Here is a 24,238-nt window from a genome sequence, read left to right on the forward strand (position 1 = left end):
AAATTGTAGTGTTATGCATTGTTTATCAAAAAATTTTAGATGAACTGACGTTCAATGATATCGTCGCGAGTCCATGTCGCCCGTTATAAAATTAAACCATAATAATTAATGTCTTCACTGAACGTATCAATCGTTCGCGAGTTATAATTATTGAAAACAGTACCAAGCGTATCGATACCTTGCTTGTCAATTAATATCACATCAACGCGTATGTAGAAGATATAATAATCAGTTTTTATCCCATTTCTCGTATAAAAATGTAGTTTATAAAAACACATCTAGATTCTTTTATATTATTTTTAAAAATTTAAAGATTTTGTATTTATTATTTTTTATATTGAATCTTTATATTCTTTCACTTGCAAAATCTTATACATATTTTGGATTTGAAAAATAATTCGTCAATAAGTACATTTATTCAATCGAAGATAGTCTTTTTATATTACGTTTTTAATTTTATTTATACAAAACATCTGTTATACAAAACATTTTTCTTTACATAAAATTTATTTAAATATATTTCTTGTTTATTTTTATATTTAAAAATTATTTTAGTTATATACAGTATATATATATATATATATATGTGCGCGCGCGCGCGCGTGTGTGTGTGTGTGTGTGTGTATGTGTGTGTACACTCTTCACAAAAAAAAGTATATATAGGTGTAGAGTATACATAGGTATACCTTTTTTTTAAAGTATGTATATAAAATGAAATATCCTTATATATGTAAAATAAAAAAAGAATCAGAGTTATCGTGACTTTTACTAAAGGATTCCTGAGGAATAGGTACATTTTATATATATATATAGTTAACAAATACATAAAAAAGCTGTGGCTTACGCATGCACGTCCGCTCTCGTTTCGTAAGACGGGAATACATATGTCAAATAGAATCGAGTGAGAATCTGTAGTCGTCGTCGGTGGGCTCGACGTTGCGTAACAGGCCATTACTGCCGGCAACGGTTGCCTCGTTCACGTCGTGTCTCGAGCACAGCGGGCGGCGGGCAATTTGCGATACAATTTAAAGAAGACAGCTTCCGTGTAGCCCCCTTTCTCCTTGTTCCTTCGGCGTGCCACCCCGCTGGTTTCCTCTCACCAGTGCACGCTTTATATTTCGTGCTTGTAATGGCGAAACTTTTCCTTAACGACCCCGCATCCGCTTGAATTATGCACAACGCGCCACTGACGACATATTTTTTTTCCTTATCTACGTGACCGTGTCCCGATCAGTCGATTCTTACGCCTTGCTTGTTGCTTGAATGCACCATATGTTAAACGCATTGAACTGTAACATCAGAATATAAAATCGATATGCTGTCATTAATTATCATTAATGATTCTTATATTATGTAAAGCCAGCCAGTGTAGTGGTGGGTAATTTCATACGACAAGAGTTCTGTTTCTTATTTAAAATTATAGTTTATATATTGATAATTTATATATAATATAAATGTTAATTAGTTTAGAGCCAAATAATTATCTTTAGAATAAAGACAATCTTTTAAAATAAAAAGTATCTTTTGAATTAACACTTCTATTAATTGACAAATAATCGTCGGCTTTATTTAATCTTTCTTTTAGGTATTAACAAATTTTCATACTTTCCCCTAATTATTATTATTATTGCTAACATTATAACTAACAATAATTATAATATAAAAATAGAGTTCCTAATTATAATAATTTTATCATGCAGGCATAAATGTCAAAAACTTTTCTCTTAGTTGTGCGGTTTTATAGTAATTAAAAAAAAATGAATGATCCTCGTGTGCAATAATCATTTATACAATATCTACTGCCATGGTGGCTATTCGTCAATGCAAATCCTCAAGTTCTCCCCATTCATACAAATTCCACGCACACCATTGCATTATACTGCCTGTACGTTTAATGGATGCAGCTCCCGTCGGGGGACTAGAGAAGGGCGGGGAAAGCATTGGCGAAGGAAATGCAGGGAGAACGACTAGTGTGAGCATCGGAAAGCAGGGGATGACTCCAAACGTACGACCCGATAGGGAAATCCAACATACGTCGCATGCTCCACCGCGATATCCACTCCCTGTTCTGTATTCTACTGACGTTCTCCGGGTGTTGTCTCCACTTTCGTATTTTATCTCATTCCCCAACTTACGCACTAACTATCGGAAAGATTTCAATTTTCAGATCTGTAAAGGTCTCTGCGAAGAGAATTAATGAGCTAAAGATGGCACTGCCGATCAATAAAACGAAACGTCTGAAGGAATTTTATAAATGATAATTTTCTAAATTGAAACAATAAAAAGTGCATTATATACATTTGTGACAGACTTATATATCCATTTTTATTACTGAATGTCCAAATGAAATCTATATCTAAAGATTTTTTGTAATTAATATTCGAAAAATAAAAATACTAGAAATGTATGTGAGATGTTAAAAAAATTTTGTTTATCTGAGCCATATTATATGAAACACTTTTATATATTATTAAAAGAAAAATGTATGTACAATATGTATATATATATATATGTATATATATGTATATGTTCGTATAAGTTTAGGAGGAATTTTAGGATTTTTCATGATATAATAATTATGATGTAATATTAATTATTTTTATTTTATGCTTATATATATGATATATTAAAATGAATAAGTAGTTCGTTTGCACCTATAGTTAAAGAATAGAAAAGTAAAAAAATCAGAGATAATCTCGGAATTTATGATCCAACAGGGAAATCCTAGATCCATTTAACACACATCATTCGCTTTTGTGTTCAAACTTTTTTCGAAAATTTTTCGTGGCTGTCGTGACTCGACGACCAATCTTGTAAAATACGCAAGAGAGAAATTAGACTTTTGTCACTGTACGCGTTAAAACGTCAACGTTTGAGACTCGGTTCGTTTCTTCGGCATTGTACGTCGGACCGGGAATAATATTAAGAAGCGCAATTTCGGCGCCAGCGTGGACGGAATTTACGATTCGCCTTTTGTTGCCGGCAGCGCGGATGCCTTTATGCATTTTCGCGGAAGCGACTTTTTCCGAATCCTTTGGAGACGAAACTAATCGGAAAAGGCTTCCGTAGCATGGAAACTTTTTTTCTCCGGTCTGATTCCGTTTCCCGCGGTGCTTTTCCACTTCTGTAGTAGCGAAATGATTATCCGACGCTTCCTCTTTTCAAGGAGGTCTCACCACTACTGTACACGCTCCGTTCTACCTCTTCCTTCACGTTAGTGTGTCTACAACTACAACCATTCTATCTACCAGACTCTATCTCCTGCTCGCCATCTTTTCAAGTCTGTGCCCACCAGCCTTACACGCCAGGTCTCATGACATCTTTGATCACAGAACGCGTCTCTAGAGGCGGCTCTATTCGTGGTAGCCAGCGACCATCTAAGATTTGAATGGGGACTCGATGCTTTTGATGTCTACTGCTTACCGGACCGGCCACTGACCGTCATCTCCCGTCTCGGAATCTCTTCTGCCAATTCAATGTCACTTCGGCATATAATCACGCTTCGAAGCACCGGCAGTCTATTAGCCAGGCTGACCTTCACAAGAAGACTTGTGCTTTCTGCTGTCTCCTTTCATTCATCCTCGATGCCATTCGGGGCCAGGATCGATTGACAACTTCCCCATCGACGAAATATTTTCAATTGAAGCAAAATTTGGATATCGAAGAGTCTGAGATGAACAGCAAACAAATCAATTGATTTTGATAAGACTTGAGAGTTAGACTTTTCTAAAATGGCACTGAATAACTCTCAATTTACATCAAATGCTACGTTCGAAAAACGAAAACAACATTTAACACAAAATTAAGGACAAATCAACTTGATTTAATTAAAATTTTTTAAATCGGCAGTTAGCATCAAACATGATAAGAACAAATGTTTTAGGTTATATTCGATTTATTCTCAATTCATTGTTATTTTTTATATTTTAATTCCTGATGAACAACTATGAGAAAAGATACTTTATTCATCAAAATTAAATTGTTAATACAAAAATATTCTTATTCATGTTTAAGTTTATATAAATGAATCTAATTTTGAAACAAAATTTATAGTTACAGTTTTCAAAGTTAATATACAGGGTATTCATGAACTGGTGATACAAGGGGGTGATTTTACATGAAAAAATAATCCAAAAACGTAATAAAATTTTTATATGAGACTTGATTTGAAGGAAATCGATTTTAAATATTCGCTAGGTATAGATTTAATTGAAAAATTTAAACATAATACGTTAAAAAGCGTCCATTGAAATTTATTTCGAAGAGCAGAATTGTGTATTCAATAGAATGATCAATTTCAACAACTTATGAAGAGATCTATTAAATCGAGATGTATATGTAAAATACATACAATGCATATTCAAAATCGATAATTATAATTGTTTAAAATTAATTTTCTCGCAAGTAAAGCCACATATAAAGAAATTTTATTTAATGTTTTTCGTATTTTCTCATGTAGAATTACTTTCTTTCCGGTTGGATCATCAGTTCACAAACATCTCGCATATTGTAATATTCTATTTATGCATTTTATCCATTAAAAATATAATTTAACTGCGAAATAGAAAAAATATATTAAAACATATATTTTTTACTTTTTTACAGTAACGCTATTCATAAAAAGATTAAAACCTTAATAAGTTTATGAGACATTATCGACAATAATGCAACACTATTTCAAAAAAGAATCTAAATCTTGATATGTTCCACTCGTGTTCCGCAACGATTCTCGCGCTCTTATCTCATGTCGTACTCGTCCGTAAAATTGCATACGACATTTCAAGACGACACGACGTCGGAACGTGCGCGACGATACCTTGCCGGTAGCCGCGATACTTTTTGGTCCCGCTGCGATTCCGGCGTATGCGCGACAGCGAAACCAAAAGTCTTGTCGGATGGCGTCTCAAGGGGATGCAATTCTCGAAACCGGCCAACCACTTCTATTCACTCTACGCGCACGTAACATTCTTTCCGCCGTCAAGTCATTCTTCAGTTACTTTCAATCGATTACTCGCTCGTATTTTAAATAATTCAGCTCAAAACGTACATTATATGCTCAGCATTAAATTACATTGTCTGGTTTTAATTACGTTGTCATTCGTTTAGTATGAAAATATAACATTCTATGGATACAGATGAATGACACTTTGCCATTTGACTCTCGTCGCGTCTGTCTGATCCCGGAATTTGATCTAATGTCAGGACCCTGTCGAATGTCAACGCGAGATAAATGAGATACGATATAGCCATAATACTAATAAATGTACGATGCAAATACAGCGTCAACAGCGATATACATTTGACATGTGATTTGTCAAACTTCTTGATTTTATCGATCGAGCATGTTACATTGTCCAGTGTTAAATGTGATTTTAATCTTTTAAATTACTAAGTTTAGAGCTATAAGTTAATAGTTAAACTCATGTAATATATATTAATAATATAAATTCTTTGAATGAAGCTAACTTTATTTAATCTATCAAAATAATACGTTCATCACTCATTGATTCCTTCAAATATCAAAGCAGCAACAATTTAATGTACTTTAAAGTTCATTTTGAACACACAGAAAGAGTAAAGGTTTGTGTAATCTCTCATCTTTCGATGCGTCTTCCGATTCATTACCCAACAGGACCATTACCGCAAAGCGAGAGTTCTCGACGATTTATTGGAACTCTTAACGAAGTTCCGACAGTTAGATGGCTAAGTTACTCGTTAACGTCCGGCGGAAGGGCCGTGGTTTCACGGGAAACAGCCTGCGAAAAATCGCAAACAAACTTTATAAGATGGCCAATCGCCGGACGGCGACTAATCACTCAAAAGTTATAACGAGAAAGATCCGGCCGTCGGTTATTACGCTAAAAATGAAGAAAACAGGCATGGAATTGGAGAGACAGAAAATCGAAAAAAGACGGAAACGGGCTTCACGTGGTTAAGCTTTACGAATTTCCTCGAACAAAATCGAGTTACTACCCCGTGAGTACAACTTCAAGATGTCTTCTGTGAGGAATTCAATAATTTTTCCGACAATTCTGGCTTTCACGCTTTTATCTTGTCTTTTACAGAAACGCTTGCCTCTTTGAATTTTTTTTAGTCTTCTTTCAATTTTAAAACAATAATAATTTATTAAATGTCAATATATAAATATAATATCATAAAATATTAATATTAATATTAATATTCTAAAATATTACGACTTAGATATTATTTGTGTAATTTGTTTTATTATTAGATATTATTAGTGAATATAAAAATATCTATGCTATTTATTTCTTTTTTGGTTTTAATTATAGAAAAGAAATTAATATTAAATTTCTTATATAAGAATAAATGTGTATGTGTAAAGAGTACACATTGTACATCTTTGATATATTTATTATCTAAAATCTATATAATTTTTTATATGTTTTTACATACTTTATTAATCCTTATTCGTTAATGTTTCTTGTATCTGATTTAAGTAGAAAGATTGCATTTGACGGCGCGCACAGACGTGCTACTATCGTAGATACTGTTACAGAAAAGGGTTGCAACGAGAGGGTAATCCAAACGGGCAGAAAGGAAAGGCATATTACGTGGTCGGGGGTCACGGGATCACGGGGCATGATTTCACGGGACGGTGGTTGGGTGAGTGTCATGCCATCGGATGGCAGAGCTATGTGCTTCATGTATCATGTACGGTGAGTTAAGGGGAGGGAGATGAGCACGAAAAGACGGGAGTTTGAAAAGGGAACAGAAACAGAGAGAGTGTCTCTGCACAATGTGACGGAGAGCATTCGATTCGAAAGCAGATGTCGTTTCCGGAACACACCTCGTGCTTTGCATATTTATCCGCAAGAGGAACGTCCTCCGTTCCAAGAACGGCAGCAGGAGGGATAAACGATTTTCGGTAGGTCCCGAAAGGAGATCCGCGATTTGATTGTTCCCGAAATCGTTGTGCACATTTTATTGCTTGGTATCTTAGGTTAAATTTATATAATATTTAGATTTACATGAAAATTAAGTAGCGTTATAAAATATTTGTGCGCTGGTGATATGAAAAGTAAAATAATAATATATATATAAGTATATTGAAAAATATACTATTTAACAGGATATGATTAAAAAATACAAATATTTAAAAATGGGAAAAGAAGCAGAAGGAGGGTCGACAAACGCGGTTAACGGAGTTGTATTTAGGGACGCTTGCGTAGACGACTATGGAAAAAGTGGAACAACGAGTTTATCTGTCCGCGAAAAACTTTGAACTCGGCGCACAGAGGAAATTTTACTCTGCTGATGGTTCGTTAGTAATGCCGGTTTTGCAGATAGAATCGCACTTTGAGAGTGCTGGGCCCGCAGCAGAGATTTTTTTGTCAGCCGAGTGAAGTGCAGCGAAACGAGCATGTCAAAGCTTCCACGTGCTTCATACCTCACATAATACTCATCCCGCATAAAAGTTAAGTAGTATAAAAACGAATGAATTGTCAGATTTACATCGCATCTCATACAATATTGTCCACCGCGCAAATCCGACGAATGAAACATTTCTTTTTCAATACTCGTTTCTTAATTCATTTTTCATACAAAATATTTATTTTTTTCCATAATCATGTCTTATTATAGTCAACAAACTGTTTAAATATAATGTTTATAAATCTTTATAAACCACAATATTGTTTAAAAGGTTTATTTATAAATAATAATGAATAACAAGTAGACTTAAGGATTAAACACAAAATAATAAATAGGAACATAAAAACCAAATTGAAATTAAGTACTTATTAATATTTAGATGACGATTCAATACTACAAATAATAAACGTTTTAACCTTAATTAAATTATTCTTAGTATCTTGTGATAACGATATAACATCATTATAAAATAGTGTCAAAATTTAAACAATTATATTTCAATAATAAATTTCAACGAATTTTATAATAGCTTAATAATTTGTTTATCGCAAAAAGGTCTTTTATCATCGTGAAAACTTTTGCCAGAAAAATAGCCGAAAATGTCGATTCAAATGGCAATTATTTTAATTGAAAATATTAATCTTTTGAGCATTTTTTATTTTAAAATTGTTTGACAAAAAACTCGGACTACTTTCTCTCCAATCTAATAGAATGCAAATTGTCACCAAAAATTTAATTCTTGTTATATAATAAAAAAAAGTTTCTATGTGAGTGCTTGAAAAACAAAATGAAGAGATTGCAGCAAAGCATAGCGCGCTTGACCCTCTTGCGCATCATTCACGCTTCGTGAAACACATTCACGTCAATCCCAGGCACCATAGTGCGTATGGTATAGGTTCTGGATTCCCCAGAACTACCCTTCTGAGTATGATCTGTGTACAGCTGTGATTGCGGCTTTTGCATTGCATTTACCTGTCCATTATGCTTCTACCTGCATGTGTACATATTCTCTTGCTGCCGACGAAATGTTTCAGAAATTCTCGTTTAACAATAAAACTATAATTTATTTTTAACGGTGTGATGATACGCATTCCTTTAAATGCAAATTATTGTTTAAATAAACTTTCCGAATTAAAAATAAATTCATGAATGCGAGATGAGCAAATATATTCGTTTATTTTATTTCAATAAACTCTCTCTTTTGTTTTTGCATGAGAGTTATTTTATGATTCAACATAATACATAAACGATTAATGTTTACATATTTCGACGGGAACATAGTTTCAACGGGAATAGAGTATGAACGAACTACTTTTATAATATTTTTTTTACGGATTGATATATCATACAATATTATAAGCAGAAACGTATTTTCATGTATAAATTTTTTGAAGTACCCATTATTATCATACATTTTAAAATCTTTTTATAATATGTTGTTAACTTTAATATAGATTTTTGTTCACAAAATATCATAATATTATTTTTGATATAACAATTTGAATTTGTCACCGTCTGTAAGCCGAAATTATGGTTCCTTTTCACCGAATGCAAACGAGGATCACCTGGAAAGCGGACCATAAACGATGCAGAAACTTCGTTATAGTCATGGAAATCTCACTTGAGAAAGGCTTTCAAATTTTTCTCTGGACCGCCTTTAAGCTCGACGATACTTATGCAAACGTACCTCGTGAATATGTTAGAGAACCGACCACGTAAATGGATGTTGTATGAAAAGACTCGTAAATAGGACCTCGATGAAGACAAAAGAATAATGATGCTTTCTTTAATTATCGTGGGCATGATTAATGAATAATTTCGAACAATTAATTTTTCAACAAAACCCTATGGTATTAAAAGCTTGTTTTAAAATCCTGACTTTAAAAACTTTTTGCAACTGTACAGACTATATAAATATATACGTACATTTAAATTTCGTGAAAAATCTTTGAAAATATTTACCTTTTCTTAAAATTCTAAAAATTTACAAATATAAAATATTCTTTCTATATTTTAAAATTTGTATTTGTAACAGTTTTATTTATATTTATAATTTTATCATATATATTTGAATAGATACTAGGTTTATAACGAAAAAGCACAACATAAAAAAATTGAACATACTATCTCATAAATAAAATCCATTAATATAAGACAAAGGTGGATCTTGGACATTTGAATACCTTTGACTTTTTTGCGTTTCTCATTTTTTCAAAATGAAATGAATGTCGCACGCTGCGTTTTTTCACGAACAGATTCGTTAGCATGTTCATTAACACTCGGCAGAGAGCATAAAGCACGAACCTTCGCAAATAAATTGAGCGAACGAAGCGATTCTCTGACTGGTCGAATAGAGAAACGAATAAAGAGGATCGACAAAGCAGGCTAGGAGTAATAAATGAGAGTGAGAGTGTGTGAGTCAGAGGTGGAAGCCCCACTTCAGATCGGCTAGTTTTACAATATGCTGTACGAAAGAGGGTACTCTCTTCTCAAACGAACACACTGACAAAGTCGCTGAGACAAAACAAACAATTAGACGTCACCCTTAATGAGAGAGATCCATCTAATGCTACTCTATTACCATTTTCCTTTTTCGTACTTTTTCATAAGAAAACCACTTTACTTTCTAAATTGATGCTTAACAATGTAACAAACTAATATACATAGCATTACTAAAATGAGTACCCAAAAAGAACAGTTTTGTTGAAGTATCCAAAAATTTAGCTGAATTTAGCTGAATAAAATGTATAATTTTCAAAAATTTTGATTATTTGAAGGATATTCGCGTTTACATAGGCGTGATATTTTTTGTCACGTTGGATGAAAGCTGCGCTCAGGAAAAATATGAAAAATTACTTCACGAGCTGTCCCTAAAGAGGCATAACTCTGTCAATGGTTGTCGTGGAATGCACTGCGTACAGCAGTTGCATCTCGTAGTTACCCTCTTGCGCACGTGACTGGATACAGTTTACCCACTCGACATTTCAAACACTCAAAACTCGAGTTAATCGCCGAAGCGAGAGGGTTTACTCAGAGCCGTTCTAGGTAGGGATGGTTGCGCAAGTTGCCAGCCGAATGAAAAGGGTCGATCGATATAGTGAAAGAGAGATGAGAGAGAAAGAAAGAAGAGAGAGTGGCAAAGAGAAATAAGGAAGAAAGGAGGGTACAAGGGAAAAGATGTTGAGAAACACGATGCAACTCATCGTAAGAGAAGTGGAAAACGGTTTACCAATAGCAAACTACAAGCTTACAACTCGACTGTTTCACTAGGGCGTAAACTAGGTCGAGATTTTTTAAATCACTTCGAAAAAAACACGGTGGAATCAAAGTTGCATGAGGAGATTAAGATGTACTGGTGGAATTAGGATAAACGTAATGAGAACGATAATTTTACAGGAACATTCGCATTATTTGTATTTTTTTTTATGTATTTAACAAATAATTTATTTAAAAATGTTTTATTTAGGACAATAGAAAGTTAATTATTTTAAGAAACTATTTGGCTTTTTAGAAAATGTTATTTTAACATTTATACAGTAGTTTAGGAATGTTAAAAAGTATTGCAAGAAATATAACAAGAGAACAAACTTTTCATTGGAATTTTTTTTGCATCAGTTAAATCAGTTTTAAATAACAATAAGAAGATTATAACTTTATATCGTTACTATCTATATCTTTTACAGATTAAACATATCAATATCATATATTAATATTGTAATAATATAAGATAGTGTACATTTATATTAATTAATTGAAATCTACAAAAATCAGCAAAACTGGATAAAAAGCTGGCAAGAATTGTTTAAATAAATTACGTGAAAAATACAAAAATTTTAGAATTTTTTAAAATTAATCATGTCGATTGAACAAATCGCGTGTACGCCGGAAGTTCGTGGGCGTATACTGAGAGACGGAAAAATAATTAAAATCAATCGGCGGAGCGAAGTGAAGGGGTATGGTATAAGGTGCATGATGGGTAGAAGGAGCGAGAATAAATACCCACCTAACGAGCGCGGAAATTGACGGACCCGTCTGAGGGTGCTTGAATCCCAGTACTTTCCCATCGGAACGTCGGAGGTCGAGCGATACCTTTGTCCCTCGTTAAATTCCAAAGGCAGAGCGATATTTTGCCCTCGACGACACCCTCAACCATTCCTCTCGCTCTTTTGGCTTCGTTCCACTGCCATTGGACGGAGGGCGTTCATCGGCAAAATAAATATAATATCATCGATGAATTCATTTAATACCGTGTTTTCTCAAGTCACAATACAAAGTACAAAGGACTTTGCGCGGAACGAATTCTCTTTATCCATGTAGACATATTATTTTCAATCATCGTGACTTTAACTAACGTGACAGTGCGATGGCATCTCAATTAACGGCAATATCGTATACGAGCAAGCGTCCGATTTCTGAACGCTTATACCAATTAGAACGTTCTAAGGATGAGAACGTCAGTCTGCAGTCAATCCTTGCCCTTCGGCCATCCCCCTAGAGTCCATTCGCCGCATCCTTACCCTTTAATTAGTCTGTTCGATAAACTGGATTACATCTCGCACACATCCTTTATCCTCTGTTGCTTCTACGTTGTCCTTTATACAAAACTATCACATTTGAATAAGTCCGAGTAAATATCATTGTACATAATGTAAAAATGCTTTATAAAAATTTGGAGATAACAATTTACACACATATCTAAATGTAGAAAAATTTTTTAGCACAATTTACAAAATTGTAATTTATTAAAAATTTAAAAGTTATAAAAAATTTAATTTTGTTAATATAAATATGAATTTACTGAATTATTAGTTTCAGTTATATAGTATATTGTATATATTGCGGTATATTGCGTGTACAATATTTTATAAATATACAGGTCCTCTTTGCAAACGTGCTTAATACGAATATTTGATTACTTAATTACAGTATATTACTATATTAAATGATATAATCACGCATGTTCGAAATCAATGTAAATTTTAACTCCCTTCTCTCGCTTTCTCTCCCTCTCTCTCTCTCTCTCTCTCTCTCTCTCTCTCTCTCTCTTTCTCTCTCTCACACATATACACACATTTTGATAGAGTGTATACAACAAACAACTGTTAACACGTAAATTAAAAATATATTCATAAACATATTTTGCGAAAATTGTATCACTCATAAATATGCAAATTAATTCGATTAAATATGATCGTATAATAGTATGTCGTTACATAATGCTCTATCGAAAAAGGTATCACTGCATTCTAGTCTGAATGAAAATGTTAAAATTCTATTATAGATTTTATGAATTATAAAATAGACTTTTCAAAGGTATGATATACCATATACTTTTGTATTCTTTTTTTAGTATCAATAGTAATTCCAAAAAAGCCCGAACGCTATTTAGCTAATAAATGATTCAAGATATGTGCATATATGCAGTAATAAATAATTTAGCATTTTTTTCACGTCACAGATCGAATGAATAATTTATTTAAAAATTAAAAAGCGGAATGATGTCCAGGACTAAAAAATATACGCATGGCTCGGCAATTTACGATCGTAAAGTTGATGGCTTGTCCGTAGAAATGGCGCTGTGCATCTTCTTTTAGACGATTCCAATACACTCTATCTTCGGGACAGATAACCGTTCGTAGCCAGATAACGTTACAAGGTCGTCCGTAGTAGTGTAACACCGTCGGAGAATTCAGTCCTACGGCCTCTGAAATATCGGCGAAGTTACGAAAGTAGCGGGCCTCGAGAGCCATGAAGCGAAACTCCCGGAGACCATTGTTCGCCAAAGCCGGTAACTTCGCGGAATCGCCACATACATTATCTGAACGAGTGGCGAAGGGCGACGCTGTAGGTATCTTTAACTTTGTGTCTTTCTACCATTTTTCAGGTACCTTAGTGGATGCCAATAACGTCATTTCCGATCTGCTTTTATCGTGTGTTCAATAACGACGTGATTCTATTAAAATTATGTCTTGCTTAAAAATGTCAGATAAAATATAATTATCAAACATTTTTTATATATCGTTGTAAAATTTCATGATATATCATCCAAAGTATCACGAAAGTACATATAATTAATAATATAATGTTTGTGTAATTCTTTTTATTTCTTTATATGTAATTATTTAGTAGGTGTAAACATCATCAATCTCGTAAATTGTTCGCAAACCGAATTTAATAAATATTTAATAAATTAATGAATGTTTATAACATAAATATCCGAAAATCAGGATAACAAACATTAAAGATATAATGTTTCACAGATATGAAATCAGTTGTTTTATTAATATAGTTTAAATTAATTTTTAATTATTTTTTATTAATTACTAAAATATATTTATTTTTAAATTATACGAAAAAAAAGACATTTGAATGTATATGGCCTTGGACGTATTATAAGCACAAAGCATCTTCACAAATTGACACGTAAATGGTCTATCAATATATATTGAAAAATAAATTAAAACAGTTTTATTGAAAAATAATATTTATTTATAATGATTTTAATATTTTGTTACAATTTCACTTTTATTATCTTTATTATCTTTTATTGTTTTTTTTTAAGAAAATGCACTAAATTGAGAATGCTGTATATTTATGGCCAAAGCTGTATAAATTTTTTAAGTATTCATTACATAATAGTTCAGATATAAAATACACAGTATTATAACATATTTGCATTACTGTATGTCTATTGATAAAGTGATGATCATCAAATATTCTTCCTTCGATCGATACCGAGTCAATTAATTAATCGAGAAAAAGAGAGGTCGTTGCCATGACGGAACCTGTACTCGATATTCATTTACGTTGACGGCTATATTACGTCGAGTGCTTTGCTTGTTTCCCTCTCGTGCTATTAGTGATGTGTAAAGAGACGTCCTGACGGTATATTACTTGAGCTAAATTGCACGTCGGAATACAAAGGAAAGGACCGAGGGATGAGATCGATTACGGTAACGCGTTACACGCGGTTTGGTCAGCGGAATTGCGGTGATTTTCTTTTTCTACCACGGTTGAACTCGTAGATAATTCTTTGAATTATTTCATTCCGACGATTCGTACGTAATATTTCACGTGACTGTCGACCGTTATCGGAGACCACAGTATATTAAGCCTTATCTCTTACCTCCATTCCAATCACCGAAAATGCTGACTTCGAATGTGAAGTATCTACCATTAATTTCTAGCCTATACGCGTTCTGGCCTTCAATGTTCGTTTGTAACGGTGAATCATCGACACGTCAATTATACTGCTTATGATTAATGATTCGTTCTATAGTCATCACTCATCTCACTAAAGGTGGTAAATGGCGCGTTCTTGAAAGGAACATTATGTTCAAACATGAATAATTCCTTACTTTATTATGACATTATCTATCTTCACTTTCTTGATTTTCAGTACGCGTAATATTTCTTGAAATTTTTCCTCTTGATACTTAAAATTATTTGCAAATAAAATATTTGTTATTGTTATCTAAAACTGTTACGATATCTTAGTTTTGACAAACAAAATTTAGTTTGTATATATTTACTTTTAATACTTATAATTATTAAAAAATAAAATATATTATTTATTACCATATCTAGAATCATTAAGATATGCTCTTATTTCTAATGAACAAAATTTGGGAAATTGTAAAACTAAATGCGCTTATTGTTTGAAGATACATTCTTTAATTAATCGTAAGTTGTATATAATTAAAAATGTTTTTCTTAAAGTATCACAATTTAGATTAAAGTGAGGAGGGCACTATAAATCTTCAATAGTACATTATCTCTGTAATCATAGCTTTGAAACATCTATTAATTTACGTTGTTGACGTAAATATCGCACGATATGCTAGATTTTTGGTACCCAAAGAAAGAAATAGAAAATACTGGAAAGGAAGAACAGCAAAGGATATTGTGCTCTTCTTTGATGTACCTCGTCTGTCAGAGCTAAACGGTCGCGCTTCTCTCTTCCTTTCTGATCTCGCGGGATGGGATATCATCTCTCTCTCTCTCTCTGTCCTGTCTTTGTATTCTATTCACCTTCCCACAGCTTGACGAGGAAGGAGCAGCATTCCCCATTACTGATAAGATACTGATCGCGATATATGTACACCCACTGGCACTAATCCGTGCGGTGATCTGATAATTGAGCGAACGCTGGACACCGGAAATACGTAACAGCCGTTACTGTCACGGTAACGTCGATGCGGGATTACGAGTTGTTGGTCGCCCTTGCTCGTAAGCAGGGTCAATTTGCGGTACCCACAAATCACGCCAGAATCACCGGAAGTGTCCGGATTGACACGATTTTACAAAGCTATAGTGAAAACAATGCACTCTTTCTGCAAAAGATTAAATACGATATTGTAGAGATTATCGGTTTTTTTTAACGATTTATGTGTAGGGAGAATATAAATTGAATAAGCCGGTTCTTAGAGAGCTAAAAAATAATAAATTACAATAAATCTTTGTATCAAATTGTGTAAAGAAAATCACGCGCAGAATTTTAGATTCTGAAATGAATCAGTAATAAAGCGTCTAGGGCATTTACCGCGCTTTGAAATTTGCGAATGTTAATTATTTTAATTTTAATTTAGTTTAATTAATCTAATTTTAACATTTTAAATTATTTTTCTCGTAATTATTAAAATTATTTCTATAATTTTTAGTGAAAACCATATGTAAAAGCGATTGAAATAATTGAATAAAAACAATGAAAATAATTGAATAGAAACTGAGCTACTAATTTGTAGTTCGCTGTTACGAAGGAAGTGTCGCTTGCGTTTTGCAATTAGTTATATTGCATAATGAAAATTTAGCACCATTGTGAAAATTAGCAATTATTTATTGTTTCTATTTCGAAGCGGAACATGTTTTAATTACTAGCGTAAAAGCTCACCACCAGTTTATAATTATTGCAGCGACACCGGCTAACTTTCCGACTAACTTTCCGACTGATATCGAAACAGTTTATCGAGTGGCGACAATTTAATTGATCATCTGCCTCTTCATCATCGTAATATAGTATTATCACGTTCGCAATATTTTAACGTGTTATTTTAATTACATGGATTTCGATTTCATTGGTGCGGTAGCTGACAAATACAGTTGTACGTATCTACGTATTTCGACCGAAGCCACTATACCCCTTTCGGAACTTTGCGATAAATCTCGATTAATCGAGGAGCCATCGCGCGGATGCTGCGCGTGACCAATCCCGAAGAAGCGATTGCCAATTGCCGCTCGATTCCAGGACAGACCTTCCCGTTTAGTTAACGTAGTCGCTTCTTTGATTAGTTAATCCATTCTCATCTTTGTTCGCAAAAGGGGATAGACAAGGCGACGAGATGTGCAGTTCCCTGGAGGGTTTCCTGCCGTAGACACTCTTCTCCCTCCCATCTCTTCTGTTCCCTTACTCTTTACAGGATCTCCTGCACTCCATAGACTGAGATGAGAGCGATCGCTCGGTCGGAAAATCGCTTTAAACCGCGCCGACTAATATTAACTTTCTCTTATCGTTTCGTGAAATTCCCGAACTCTTTTTTTCCCTCCATCGCGCATCGGGATCGCAAAAGCTTTCCCTTCCCATGGGGTGCACGCTGGACGGCGCTCCGAAATTTCCTTATTTGCCGTTCGGACGGTCGGCTTTGTGTAAACTTCGTTTTATCCCGCAAACGGTGAATGTTTTCCTCCTTTCCACTTTCACGATCGATATGTCTGGAATTTCGTAACGAGCAAATAGATCAACGATACAAATCACGACGAGATTCGAGATGGTCACGACACATCAAGGTTGCATGTAATTAACCATCTTGCACATACCGTTGTGATCGATTACTTTTGATCCGTGAAAAAACGAATGATAACTGTTAAAGTTCGATGACTTAGCAGCACAAAAGAGGAGAAGGAAAGACGCAGGAGAAAAGAGCTGCGATTGGCAAAACGGTGCATCAGGTCACCATTTCAACCGACAAACTTTATACAAACAATTTTAGGGCGCAACAAACTGTCACGCTCGCAATAAAACAGTAATGCTTTTCACTCATATAACCAGTCGCATTCTACAACGAGCATAATTCACGCGAGAAGCGTGACAGCTAACCGCCCGCTAAAGTGATATGCATCCTGCACGTGCGAGCATATGTGAAAAAGCAAAAGTTCCGTGTGCGCTTTTATTGAAACGCTTTATATTTGGAAATATCATTTTGAATTAAAATTTTTTTATTAGTCCAATCCAACATTAATATTGCTTTTTAATCATGCGTATTTGATGTGTTAATTTATATTCTCTGGTATATAGTATTATTATTGTAGCACACATTTTAGCTAATTTTAAACAAAATTTTAAAAAATATAAATAAATTATCTCATTCCACTTTACTACGATTTTTACCAGACTTGTTATTAAATGTGTAACTTTGGTGTATATAATAATGCAGGTAAGTTACTAATTCAACGAGATAATTGATAAAGTAACTTTTAAAAAATTTTATAAAGACCTATGTATCGCTTAAGTTTAGTGCATTAACAGATAACAAGCTTCCCTTCCGCTATTAAATTTAACGAATAGTTTCCAAATCATTAGCAAAAGCTTCCGGTTTATGTTATTGTAAGCTCGACTTATGTCGATTCGCTCTCCAAATCAAAACAGAATATTTAGATCTCCTGTTAAATTGCTTAGAAGATTGTATGATGCATGCATCCGTCAGAATAATCAGAGAGATTGTAAAATAAAATCGAGAGTAATGTTTTATATACTTTTATATACTTCCGTGGGGAAAACACCCGGAATGCAAAATATTGAGACTTTAATCAAGGGTTCGTAGTGAAAATATTGGCCGACGAGGGAGATTCAGGAATAAAATTAGAAGAAATTTGCGCGTGCGAGCTCTCCAGCATCAGATGAATCGACGGATAAAAATTCGCATGACGCGATCGCGGGAACGATGTACGTCCCAAGGGTAGGACCTCAAACACTCATAATCCGGACAAAATTACTGCGTGCCGGTGAAAAGCTCTGCGCATAAGTTTCGAAAGCGAACGAGCCTGTGCACGGTCAAATATGTACTCTGGGGTAACCAAACACACCAGTAGTCTTTTATACGTGAGCAACGCGCTCACAGCTGTATGTGCTAAAATACTCATACGTCGCATGCAACCTACGCTTCGCAAAATGCAGCCGTTAATCCGGCCGTTCAGCTGGAGTGCGCGAGCCTCACTGTGAAAAATTTCGTCGGGTAGCGTAGATTAAATATAAGTACGTGTAAAATATATGTCCGTATATTCAGAAACATTCCTCGCATTTTTTTTCATGCGATTCAATTCGGATTCGAACTACAGAGATAAATAGTCATCACTATAATATAAAAAATAGTTTCTTCTCGACGTTACTTTAACAAAAATTGTATTTGACATTTGTGTATATTGAAAGTATATCGAAAATAGAAAGTTGGAAACTTGCCAGCGATGATGGATTTCCATGAAATTATTGCTAACGGCAAATCGACTTCAAATTTGTCAGCCTGGAGCTGAAACGATATTCAATAACGATGACATGGTCTGTATATAAAATAAATCATATTCATAGGGAACATGCTACAAAATATTCGGCCCAATATTTTTCCATTCGAGATATGATAACTTCTAACTCACTTTGCGACCATTCGCGGTTGTAGTATATATGTCGCCGCAATAAAATCATCCTCCGCTTCACTTTGCACAGATAAAGTGCTTAATATTTTAATCGTTCGTTTAACGAGTGCGATGCCCGTGAGAATATTTCGCGCTTTGCAACATGTCCAATCAAAATAGTCGATTGGGTTCTGGGTCGCGAAATAGTCGACTGAATAAATCCGCTCGCGAAATCGTTTTATTCATCGATTTTATGAATAAATATTATTGCGCAAACATATGTAATCCTTGAGTATAAGAGCTTATAAGTGCAATTTATTTCGTAAAATTACTAAAAGCTCTTCTTGCCAAAATCATTTTATAATAATTTGTGTATGAATTTTTATTTTTATTATTTTTAGAATTAACAAACGTGAATCATTGCCTTGAATATGTATATTATTTATTGAATGAAAAAGAAAGCCATTTCCTATTGAATTATTTCTGCTATTATCCGCGTGACTACGATAAATTACATGAGTACGAACCGATAAAGTGCATATAGGAGTCTTTGACCTGTTAACATTATATTAATAACGGCATATTGTTTTTTCCAGGCACGCATGTTTAATATACCGCATACACAACATAAATTTTCTTTTCATGTTGCAGCATAATGAACAACAACAGTGTGGAGCAGCCGGATCCAGACAACATAAAGATGTTTGTGGGGCAGGTACCTCACGATATGGACGAGAATGATTTGAGGACGATGTTTGAGGAATATGGTCGAGTGCATCAGATAAATATCCTGCGAGACAAGATTACCGGCAGTCATAGGGGTGAGTGATTGAGCTTCTTCACATTTACGATTGTACGCTTCAAGTCTATGTCTAGTTGCAATAAACTTTTGCATTTAATGGAATAATAGTAAAAAAATAAATATAAACTTCTATTTCTTCTATTCTATTTCTTCTATTTCTTCTATTTCTTTGTTATTTTAGTTAAAGTTTATTACAGTTTTTTCAATTATAACAAATGAATATAAAATTATATTTTATTGTATATATTTTACTAGAAAAATTATAATATTAATTTCTATATTTTTTATTGTAATTTAGCTAATTTATTTAATCAGTTTATTATTTTTTTTTAATATTCTCTTTTATAAGTGTGAAAAATGCTTTTATAATATTTTTTTTTATCAAAGGATGACTTTGATAATTATGATTATTGCATTATGTTTACTCTTTTAAATATAATTTTCTTTGATTTTTTTTTATTATGAATGAATAGATAAGAAAATGCAGACTTGTATAGAATTTTTATTTTTTTATCGACAAATCTTTTTTTCATTCTTCAATATTTATGTGACAAAACGGAATCGAGTATGAAAATTGGTTTACATGCTTATGTATGAACATTAGCACAATAATTGACATTTTGAAGTTGACAAAACATGTTAAAATGAATATGTGAATGGTTATGGAAAGAATGAAAAAGTCTGGGAAAATGCATTTATGACATCAAAAAGAATGATAAAATGTTAAGACGTGATCGTAGATTAATTCTGGATATATTCGGCGATAAATTAAATCTCTTTATAGAGGATATAAATAGATTTTGTATCTTATTGTTTCGTACTTCCTGCAATAATTGCAATATAATTACGATAATATGATAAGCATATATTATGAAGATGATATTACATGTGCATATACGTAAAGTTTATATGCATTATGTATAGGAGACGGATATGATGATAATATTCAATTATCAAATAATTGAAATTCCAATTTATTTCATTTTTGAAACTGTTCTTGAAGTTGAATTATGCCAATAAATTCACTGAATAGGTTAATTCGTTGGAAATCATATTTTCCATTAAACTGATCCCTCAACGTTATATCGAATTTTCATTATAATTGACGTTGTTGCATTTTACTATTATTGATGTAGTCTCGTAATAGAGGACTGAAATTAGGTATTATTCTGAATAATTTGACTTTTTAAAATTCCATTCTATTTATTAATTACATTAATTATACACAGTATATAATAATTATAATAAATTTTATTCAATTTTTATCAAGTATTACAAATTTTCTAAATTGAAAATATGAAGTAGGTAAGTATAAATAAGAAGAAATAACGAGAGAATGATGATTTCAGGATCATTATTAATCATTATTAATCATTAATTTCAAAATTTTTTTGTGGGATTAATAAGACTATAGTATTGAAAGAAAATTACATTGATTTCAACAAATATTCATATCAAATAAAGGAAATAAGGAAAAGCAAATTTGTACACAATAATTAATATATAATAGTTAGAAACAGTTATTGCTACAAGTCTTCTCGGTATATTGATCAGAGGGCGAGAAAGCAATCCCATGAGACCTTCTTCCGGGGACTGTCTCCCCACGTCGGAATACAGGCGCGCTTGTAACGTGGCTGTCACTGAAATATACACGTGCTCTCTAATAACGAGCCTTAACGCTTGCTAAACGTCGTTCGCACCAGTGAAAGTTTATGCAATTACTTTCACTGTACAGATGACTTCAAATTTGCGGCCGATGTGAAAGTTAGGTATTGTGTGGTAACCCGATTGCCTAATGTGTATGTTAGGAATATCGATTTCTGTGCGAGACGACCAAAGTTCTCCATGGATATATTGCCAAGTATAATTACGATCGAATCGCTGTAGAGTTTATCCGTATGATGAACAGAAAAAGGAAATATCCTATTGTATTATCGTTTAGCAATATATCATTTTAGAAAATTTTATTAGATTTATTAGATTTATAATTTTATTAGATTAAGTATACTTTGTATTAGAAATTTAAAGAAATTGTATATTCACTAAATTCAATTGTATTAAATTTTTATAAATATATTAAATTTCACCGATCACAGACAACGAAATTTTAAAAAAGTTACTTTTCTTAATTAAAAAATTATTAATTATATGTGATATGATAATTTTTCAAACCAGCAACCGTTTCCCTGCAACTAATTTTTAAATAATATACGTGTAATGCGCGTGCATGCGTGCGTGCGTGCGTGCGTGCGTGCGTGCGTGCGTGCGTGTGTGTGTGTGTGTGTGTGTGTGTGTGTGTGTGTGTGTGAGAGAAAGAGAAGTGTCAAAGTTCTATTTCTCTAAAGTTGTTTTATTGTATTTCTTAAATCATAAAATTATTTACTATAATTATTGCAGAAATTATTTTTAAAAAATTCTGTATATTATTTTGAAAATAATCGATTGTCAAATGTATGTTATTTCACAGTTCTTGGTAATCTAAATGAATTTTCTTCAAGCACGCTTTAGAAATCTTCCATAGATAAGTAGATCTATATGTAAAATGTACGCGATGCACTATCCGAGTCGGAAGGCGCGAAATGTTAGGATTCTGAGAACTTCCGGAATAATTAATGTGAGCGAATTGTAAACGTCATGCGCACCTGCAAAATTGATGGCGGCAGGCAGTACAACTGGGATGAAATTCGTTCCCCATTGTGAAAATTTAACTTGATTACCATGACGTAATGGTGAATTAATGTCCCGCTCGCGGGCCGTTTGTTTAATGCACCGCATTTTAGATTTCGAAATCTCTGTCAACGTGGAGTTTCAATTTTACAATAAAACGAGCTAATTACCGTTTCCCAATTAACTTTTAGTTGACAATCATCATATTAGGCAATCTTCTCGTCATATTCCTCATTAAATTACAATTAATGTTATATAGAATGTCTTAAAATGAACTGAATTAACTTTATATTAGTTTATCAATCATATTAGTTTATCAATCATAATTGGAGTTCTATAGAATTTCATCTGTAAGCAATAAAAAAACACACACACATACACACACACACACACACACACACACACACACACAGTCGATATAAATTATAATACTTAAGTAAAATGTATACCGAAATAATAACTCGACATGGGATGAGTTTGCTCGTCTGTCGCTGGCCAAACAGTCAGAAGGTAAATTCCACAGTGCATCGAGGCGTTTTATCTCGACGGTGGAAATAAAACACTAAAATTTCCAGAAATTCTATATTAATTAAGCCGCGGAGCCAAGCTTGGCATGAGCTCTACTAAAAATTAACAAGAGGTACCTGTGGAATATATTTGATTTACACCAGGATAAATTTAAAGTTTAAATTATTCACAGGAATACTCGTAATGTCGCATAATGAAAAAAATTGCTTCGGCTGTTCCATCGGTAATTATAATACTTTAATCCTCATTTATTTAATTTTAGTCGCTTTCTATAAAACCACAATTGTAATATAACTCTATTACTTTGATAAAAAAATATTTTAATTAAAATTAAATATAGAAAGCATAAAATACAGTATAATATAACTAAAAGAATTTCTTTTAAATTTCACTCTTGATTAATCAAATTACATATACTTGAATCATACATATATAGAATCATATTCACTCTGTATTTTTATGTGGATGACATCACCCTTGCAATTGATAAAGAATGTACTAACACGTTATTGAAGTCTTTCAATACATATCTCCGCTTACAATTTACAATTTAAATGGGAGAGGGGATGTCAATAATTAAACAAAGTATGAATTTAATTCATAATTGGTATAAAAAATTTATTTGTTTTAAGTATAGAAAGAGTATAATTGCTGTTGATTTTAATTATTGTTAATTTACTGAATTCTGTGAAACTTGTCTCATCTTCGTAACGATGTACCTTATACATGGTGATTCATTGAATGTATGTATTGTAGAATTTTATTTCGTATAAATGTTAATTGCATGCGACTTATTGTATTGATATATCAGTTACATTACATATTGAAGAGGGCCAGAAATAAGACTGAAAAGTTTATTAATAGCTTTGAGATAGATTTTCTTTATTGTTAATAAACTGAATAACGTTATCCAGTATTAGTTTTTATTGACTTTTAATTCTTGTTAGATTTATTTGTCAGAGTCTTATATTTCTGTTACAGTTAAGTCTGTTATTAATCAAAAAATTTTCAATTAAATATGTGTCAATATAATGACATGTAAAATATATTTTTTATTAATAAACATTCACAAATTAGATACAGTTTATACTTTAAGCCATATAGACATTATGAACAATGTAGACAATATGAATATTTTAGCAAAACTATATTATCAAAAATAACAGTGAAAGTTCTTTTGAAATTTTTTTTTTAGTTTACTTGCTTTGCGATACTGCTTTATTT

General features: G+C 32.9%; 1 protein-coding gene across 10 annotated transcripts in view; it reads left to right on the top strand.

Annotated features, from left to right (window-relative positions):
• LOC108693946 (CUGBP Elav-like family member 2) overlaps positions 1 to 24,238 on the top strand; it is a 560,873-nt gene that overhangs the window by 379,233 nt on the left and 157,402 nt on the right. For all 10 annotated transcript variants that reach the window (XR_001932057.1, XM_018203179.1, XM_018203173.1 and 7 more), the window contains one exon: positions 19,669 to 19,838. Coding sequence is in view for 9 of the 10 variants with exons in the window: in XM_018203179.1 (XP_018058668.1) it covers positions 19,669 to 19,838 (170 nt within the window). In the remaining variant the exon portion in view is untranslated. The remainder of the gene's footprint in view (positions 1 to 19,668; positions 19,839 to 24,238) is intronic.

This window comes from Atta colombica, unplaced genomic scaffold (assembly GCF_001594045.1).
Source record: "Atta colombica isolate Treedump-2 unplaced genomic scaffold, Acol1.0 scaffold111, whole genome shotgun sequence".
NCBI lineage: Eukaryota > Metazoa > Arthropoda > Insecta > Hymenoptera > Formicidae > Atta > Atta colombica.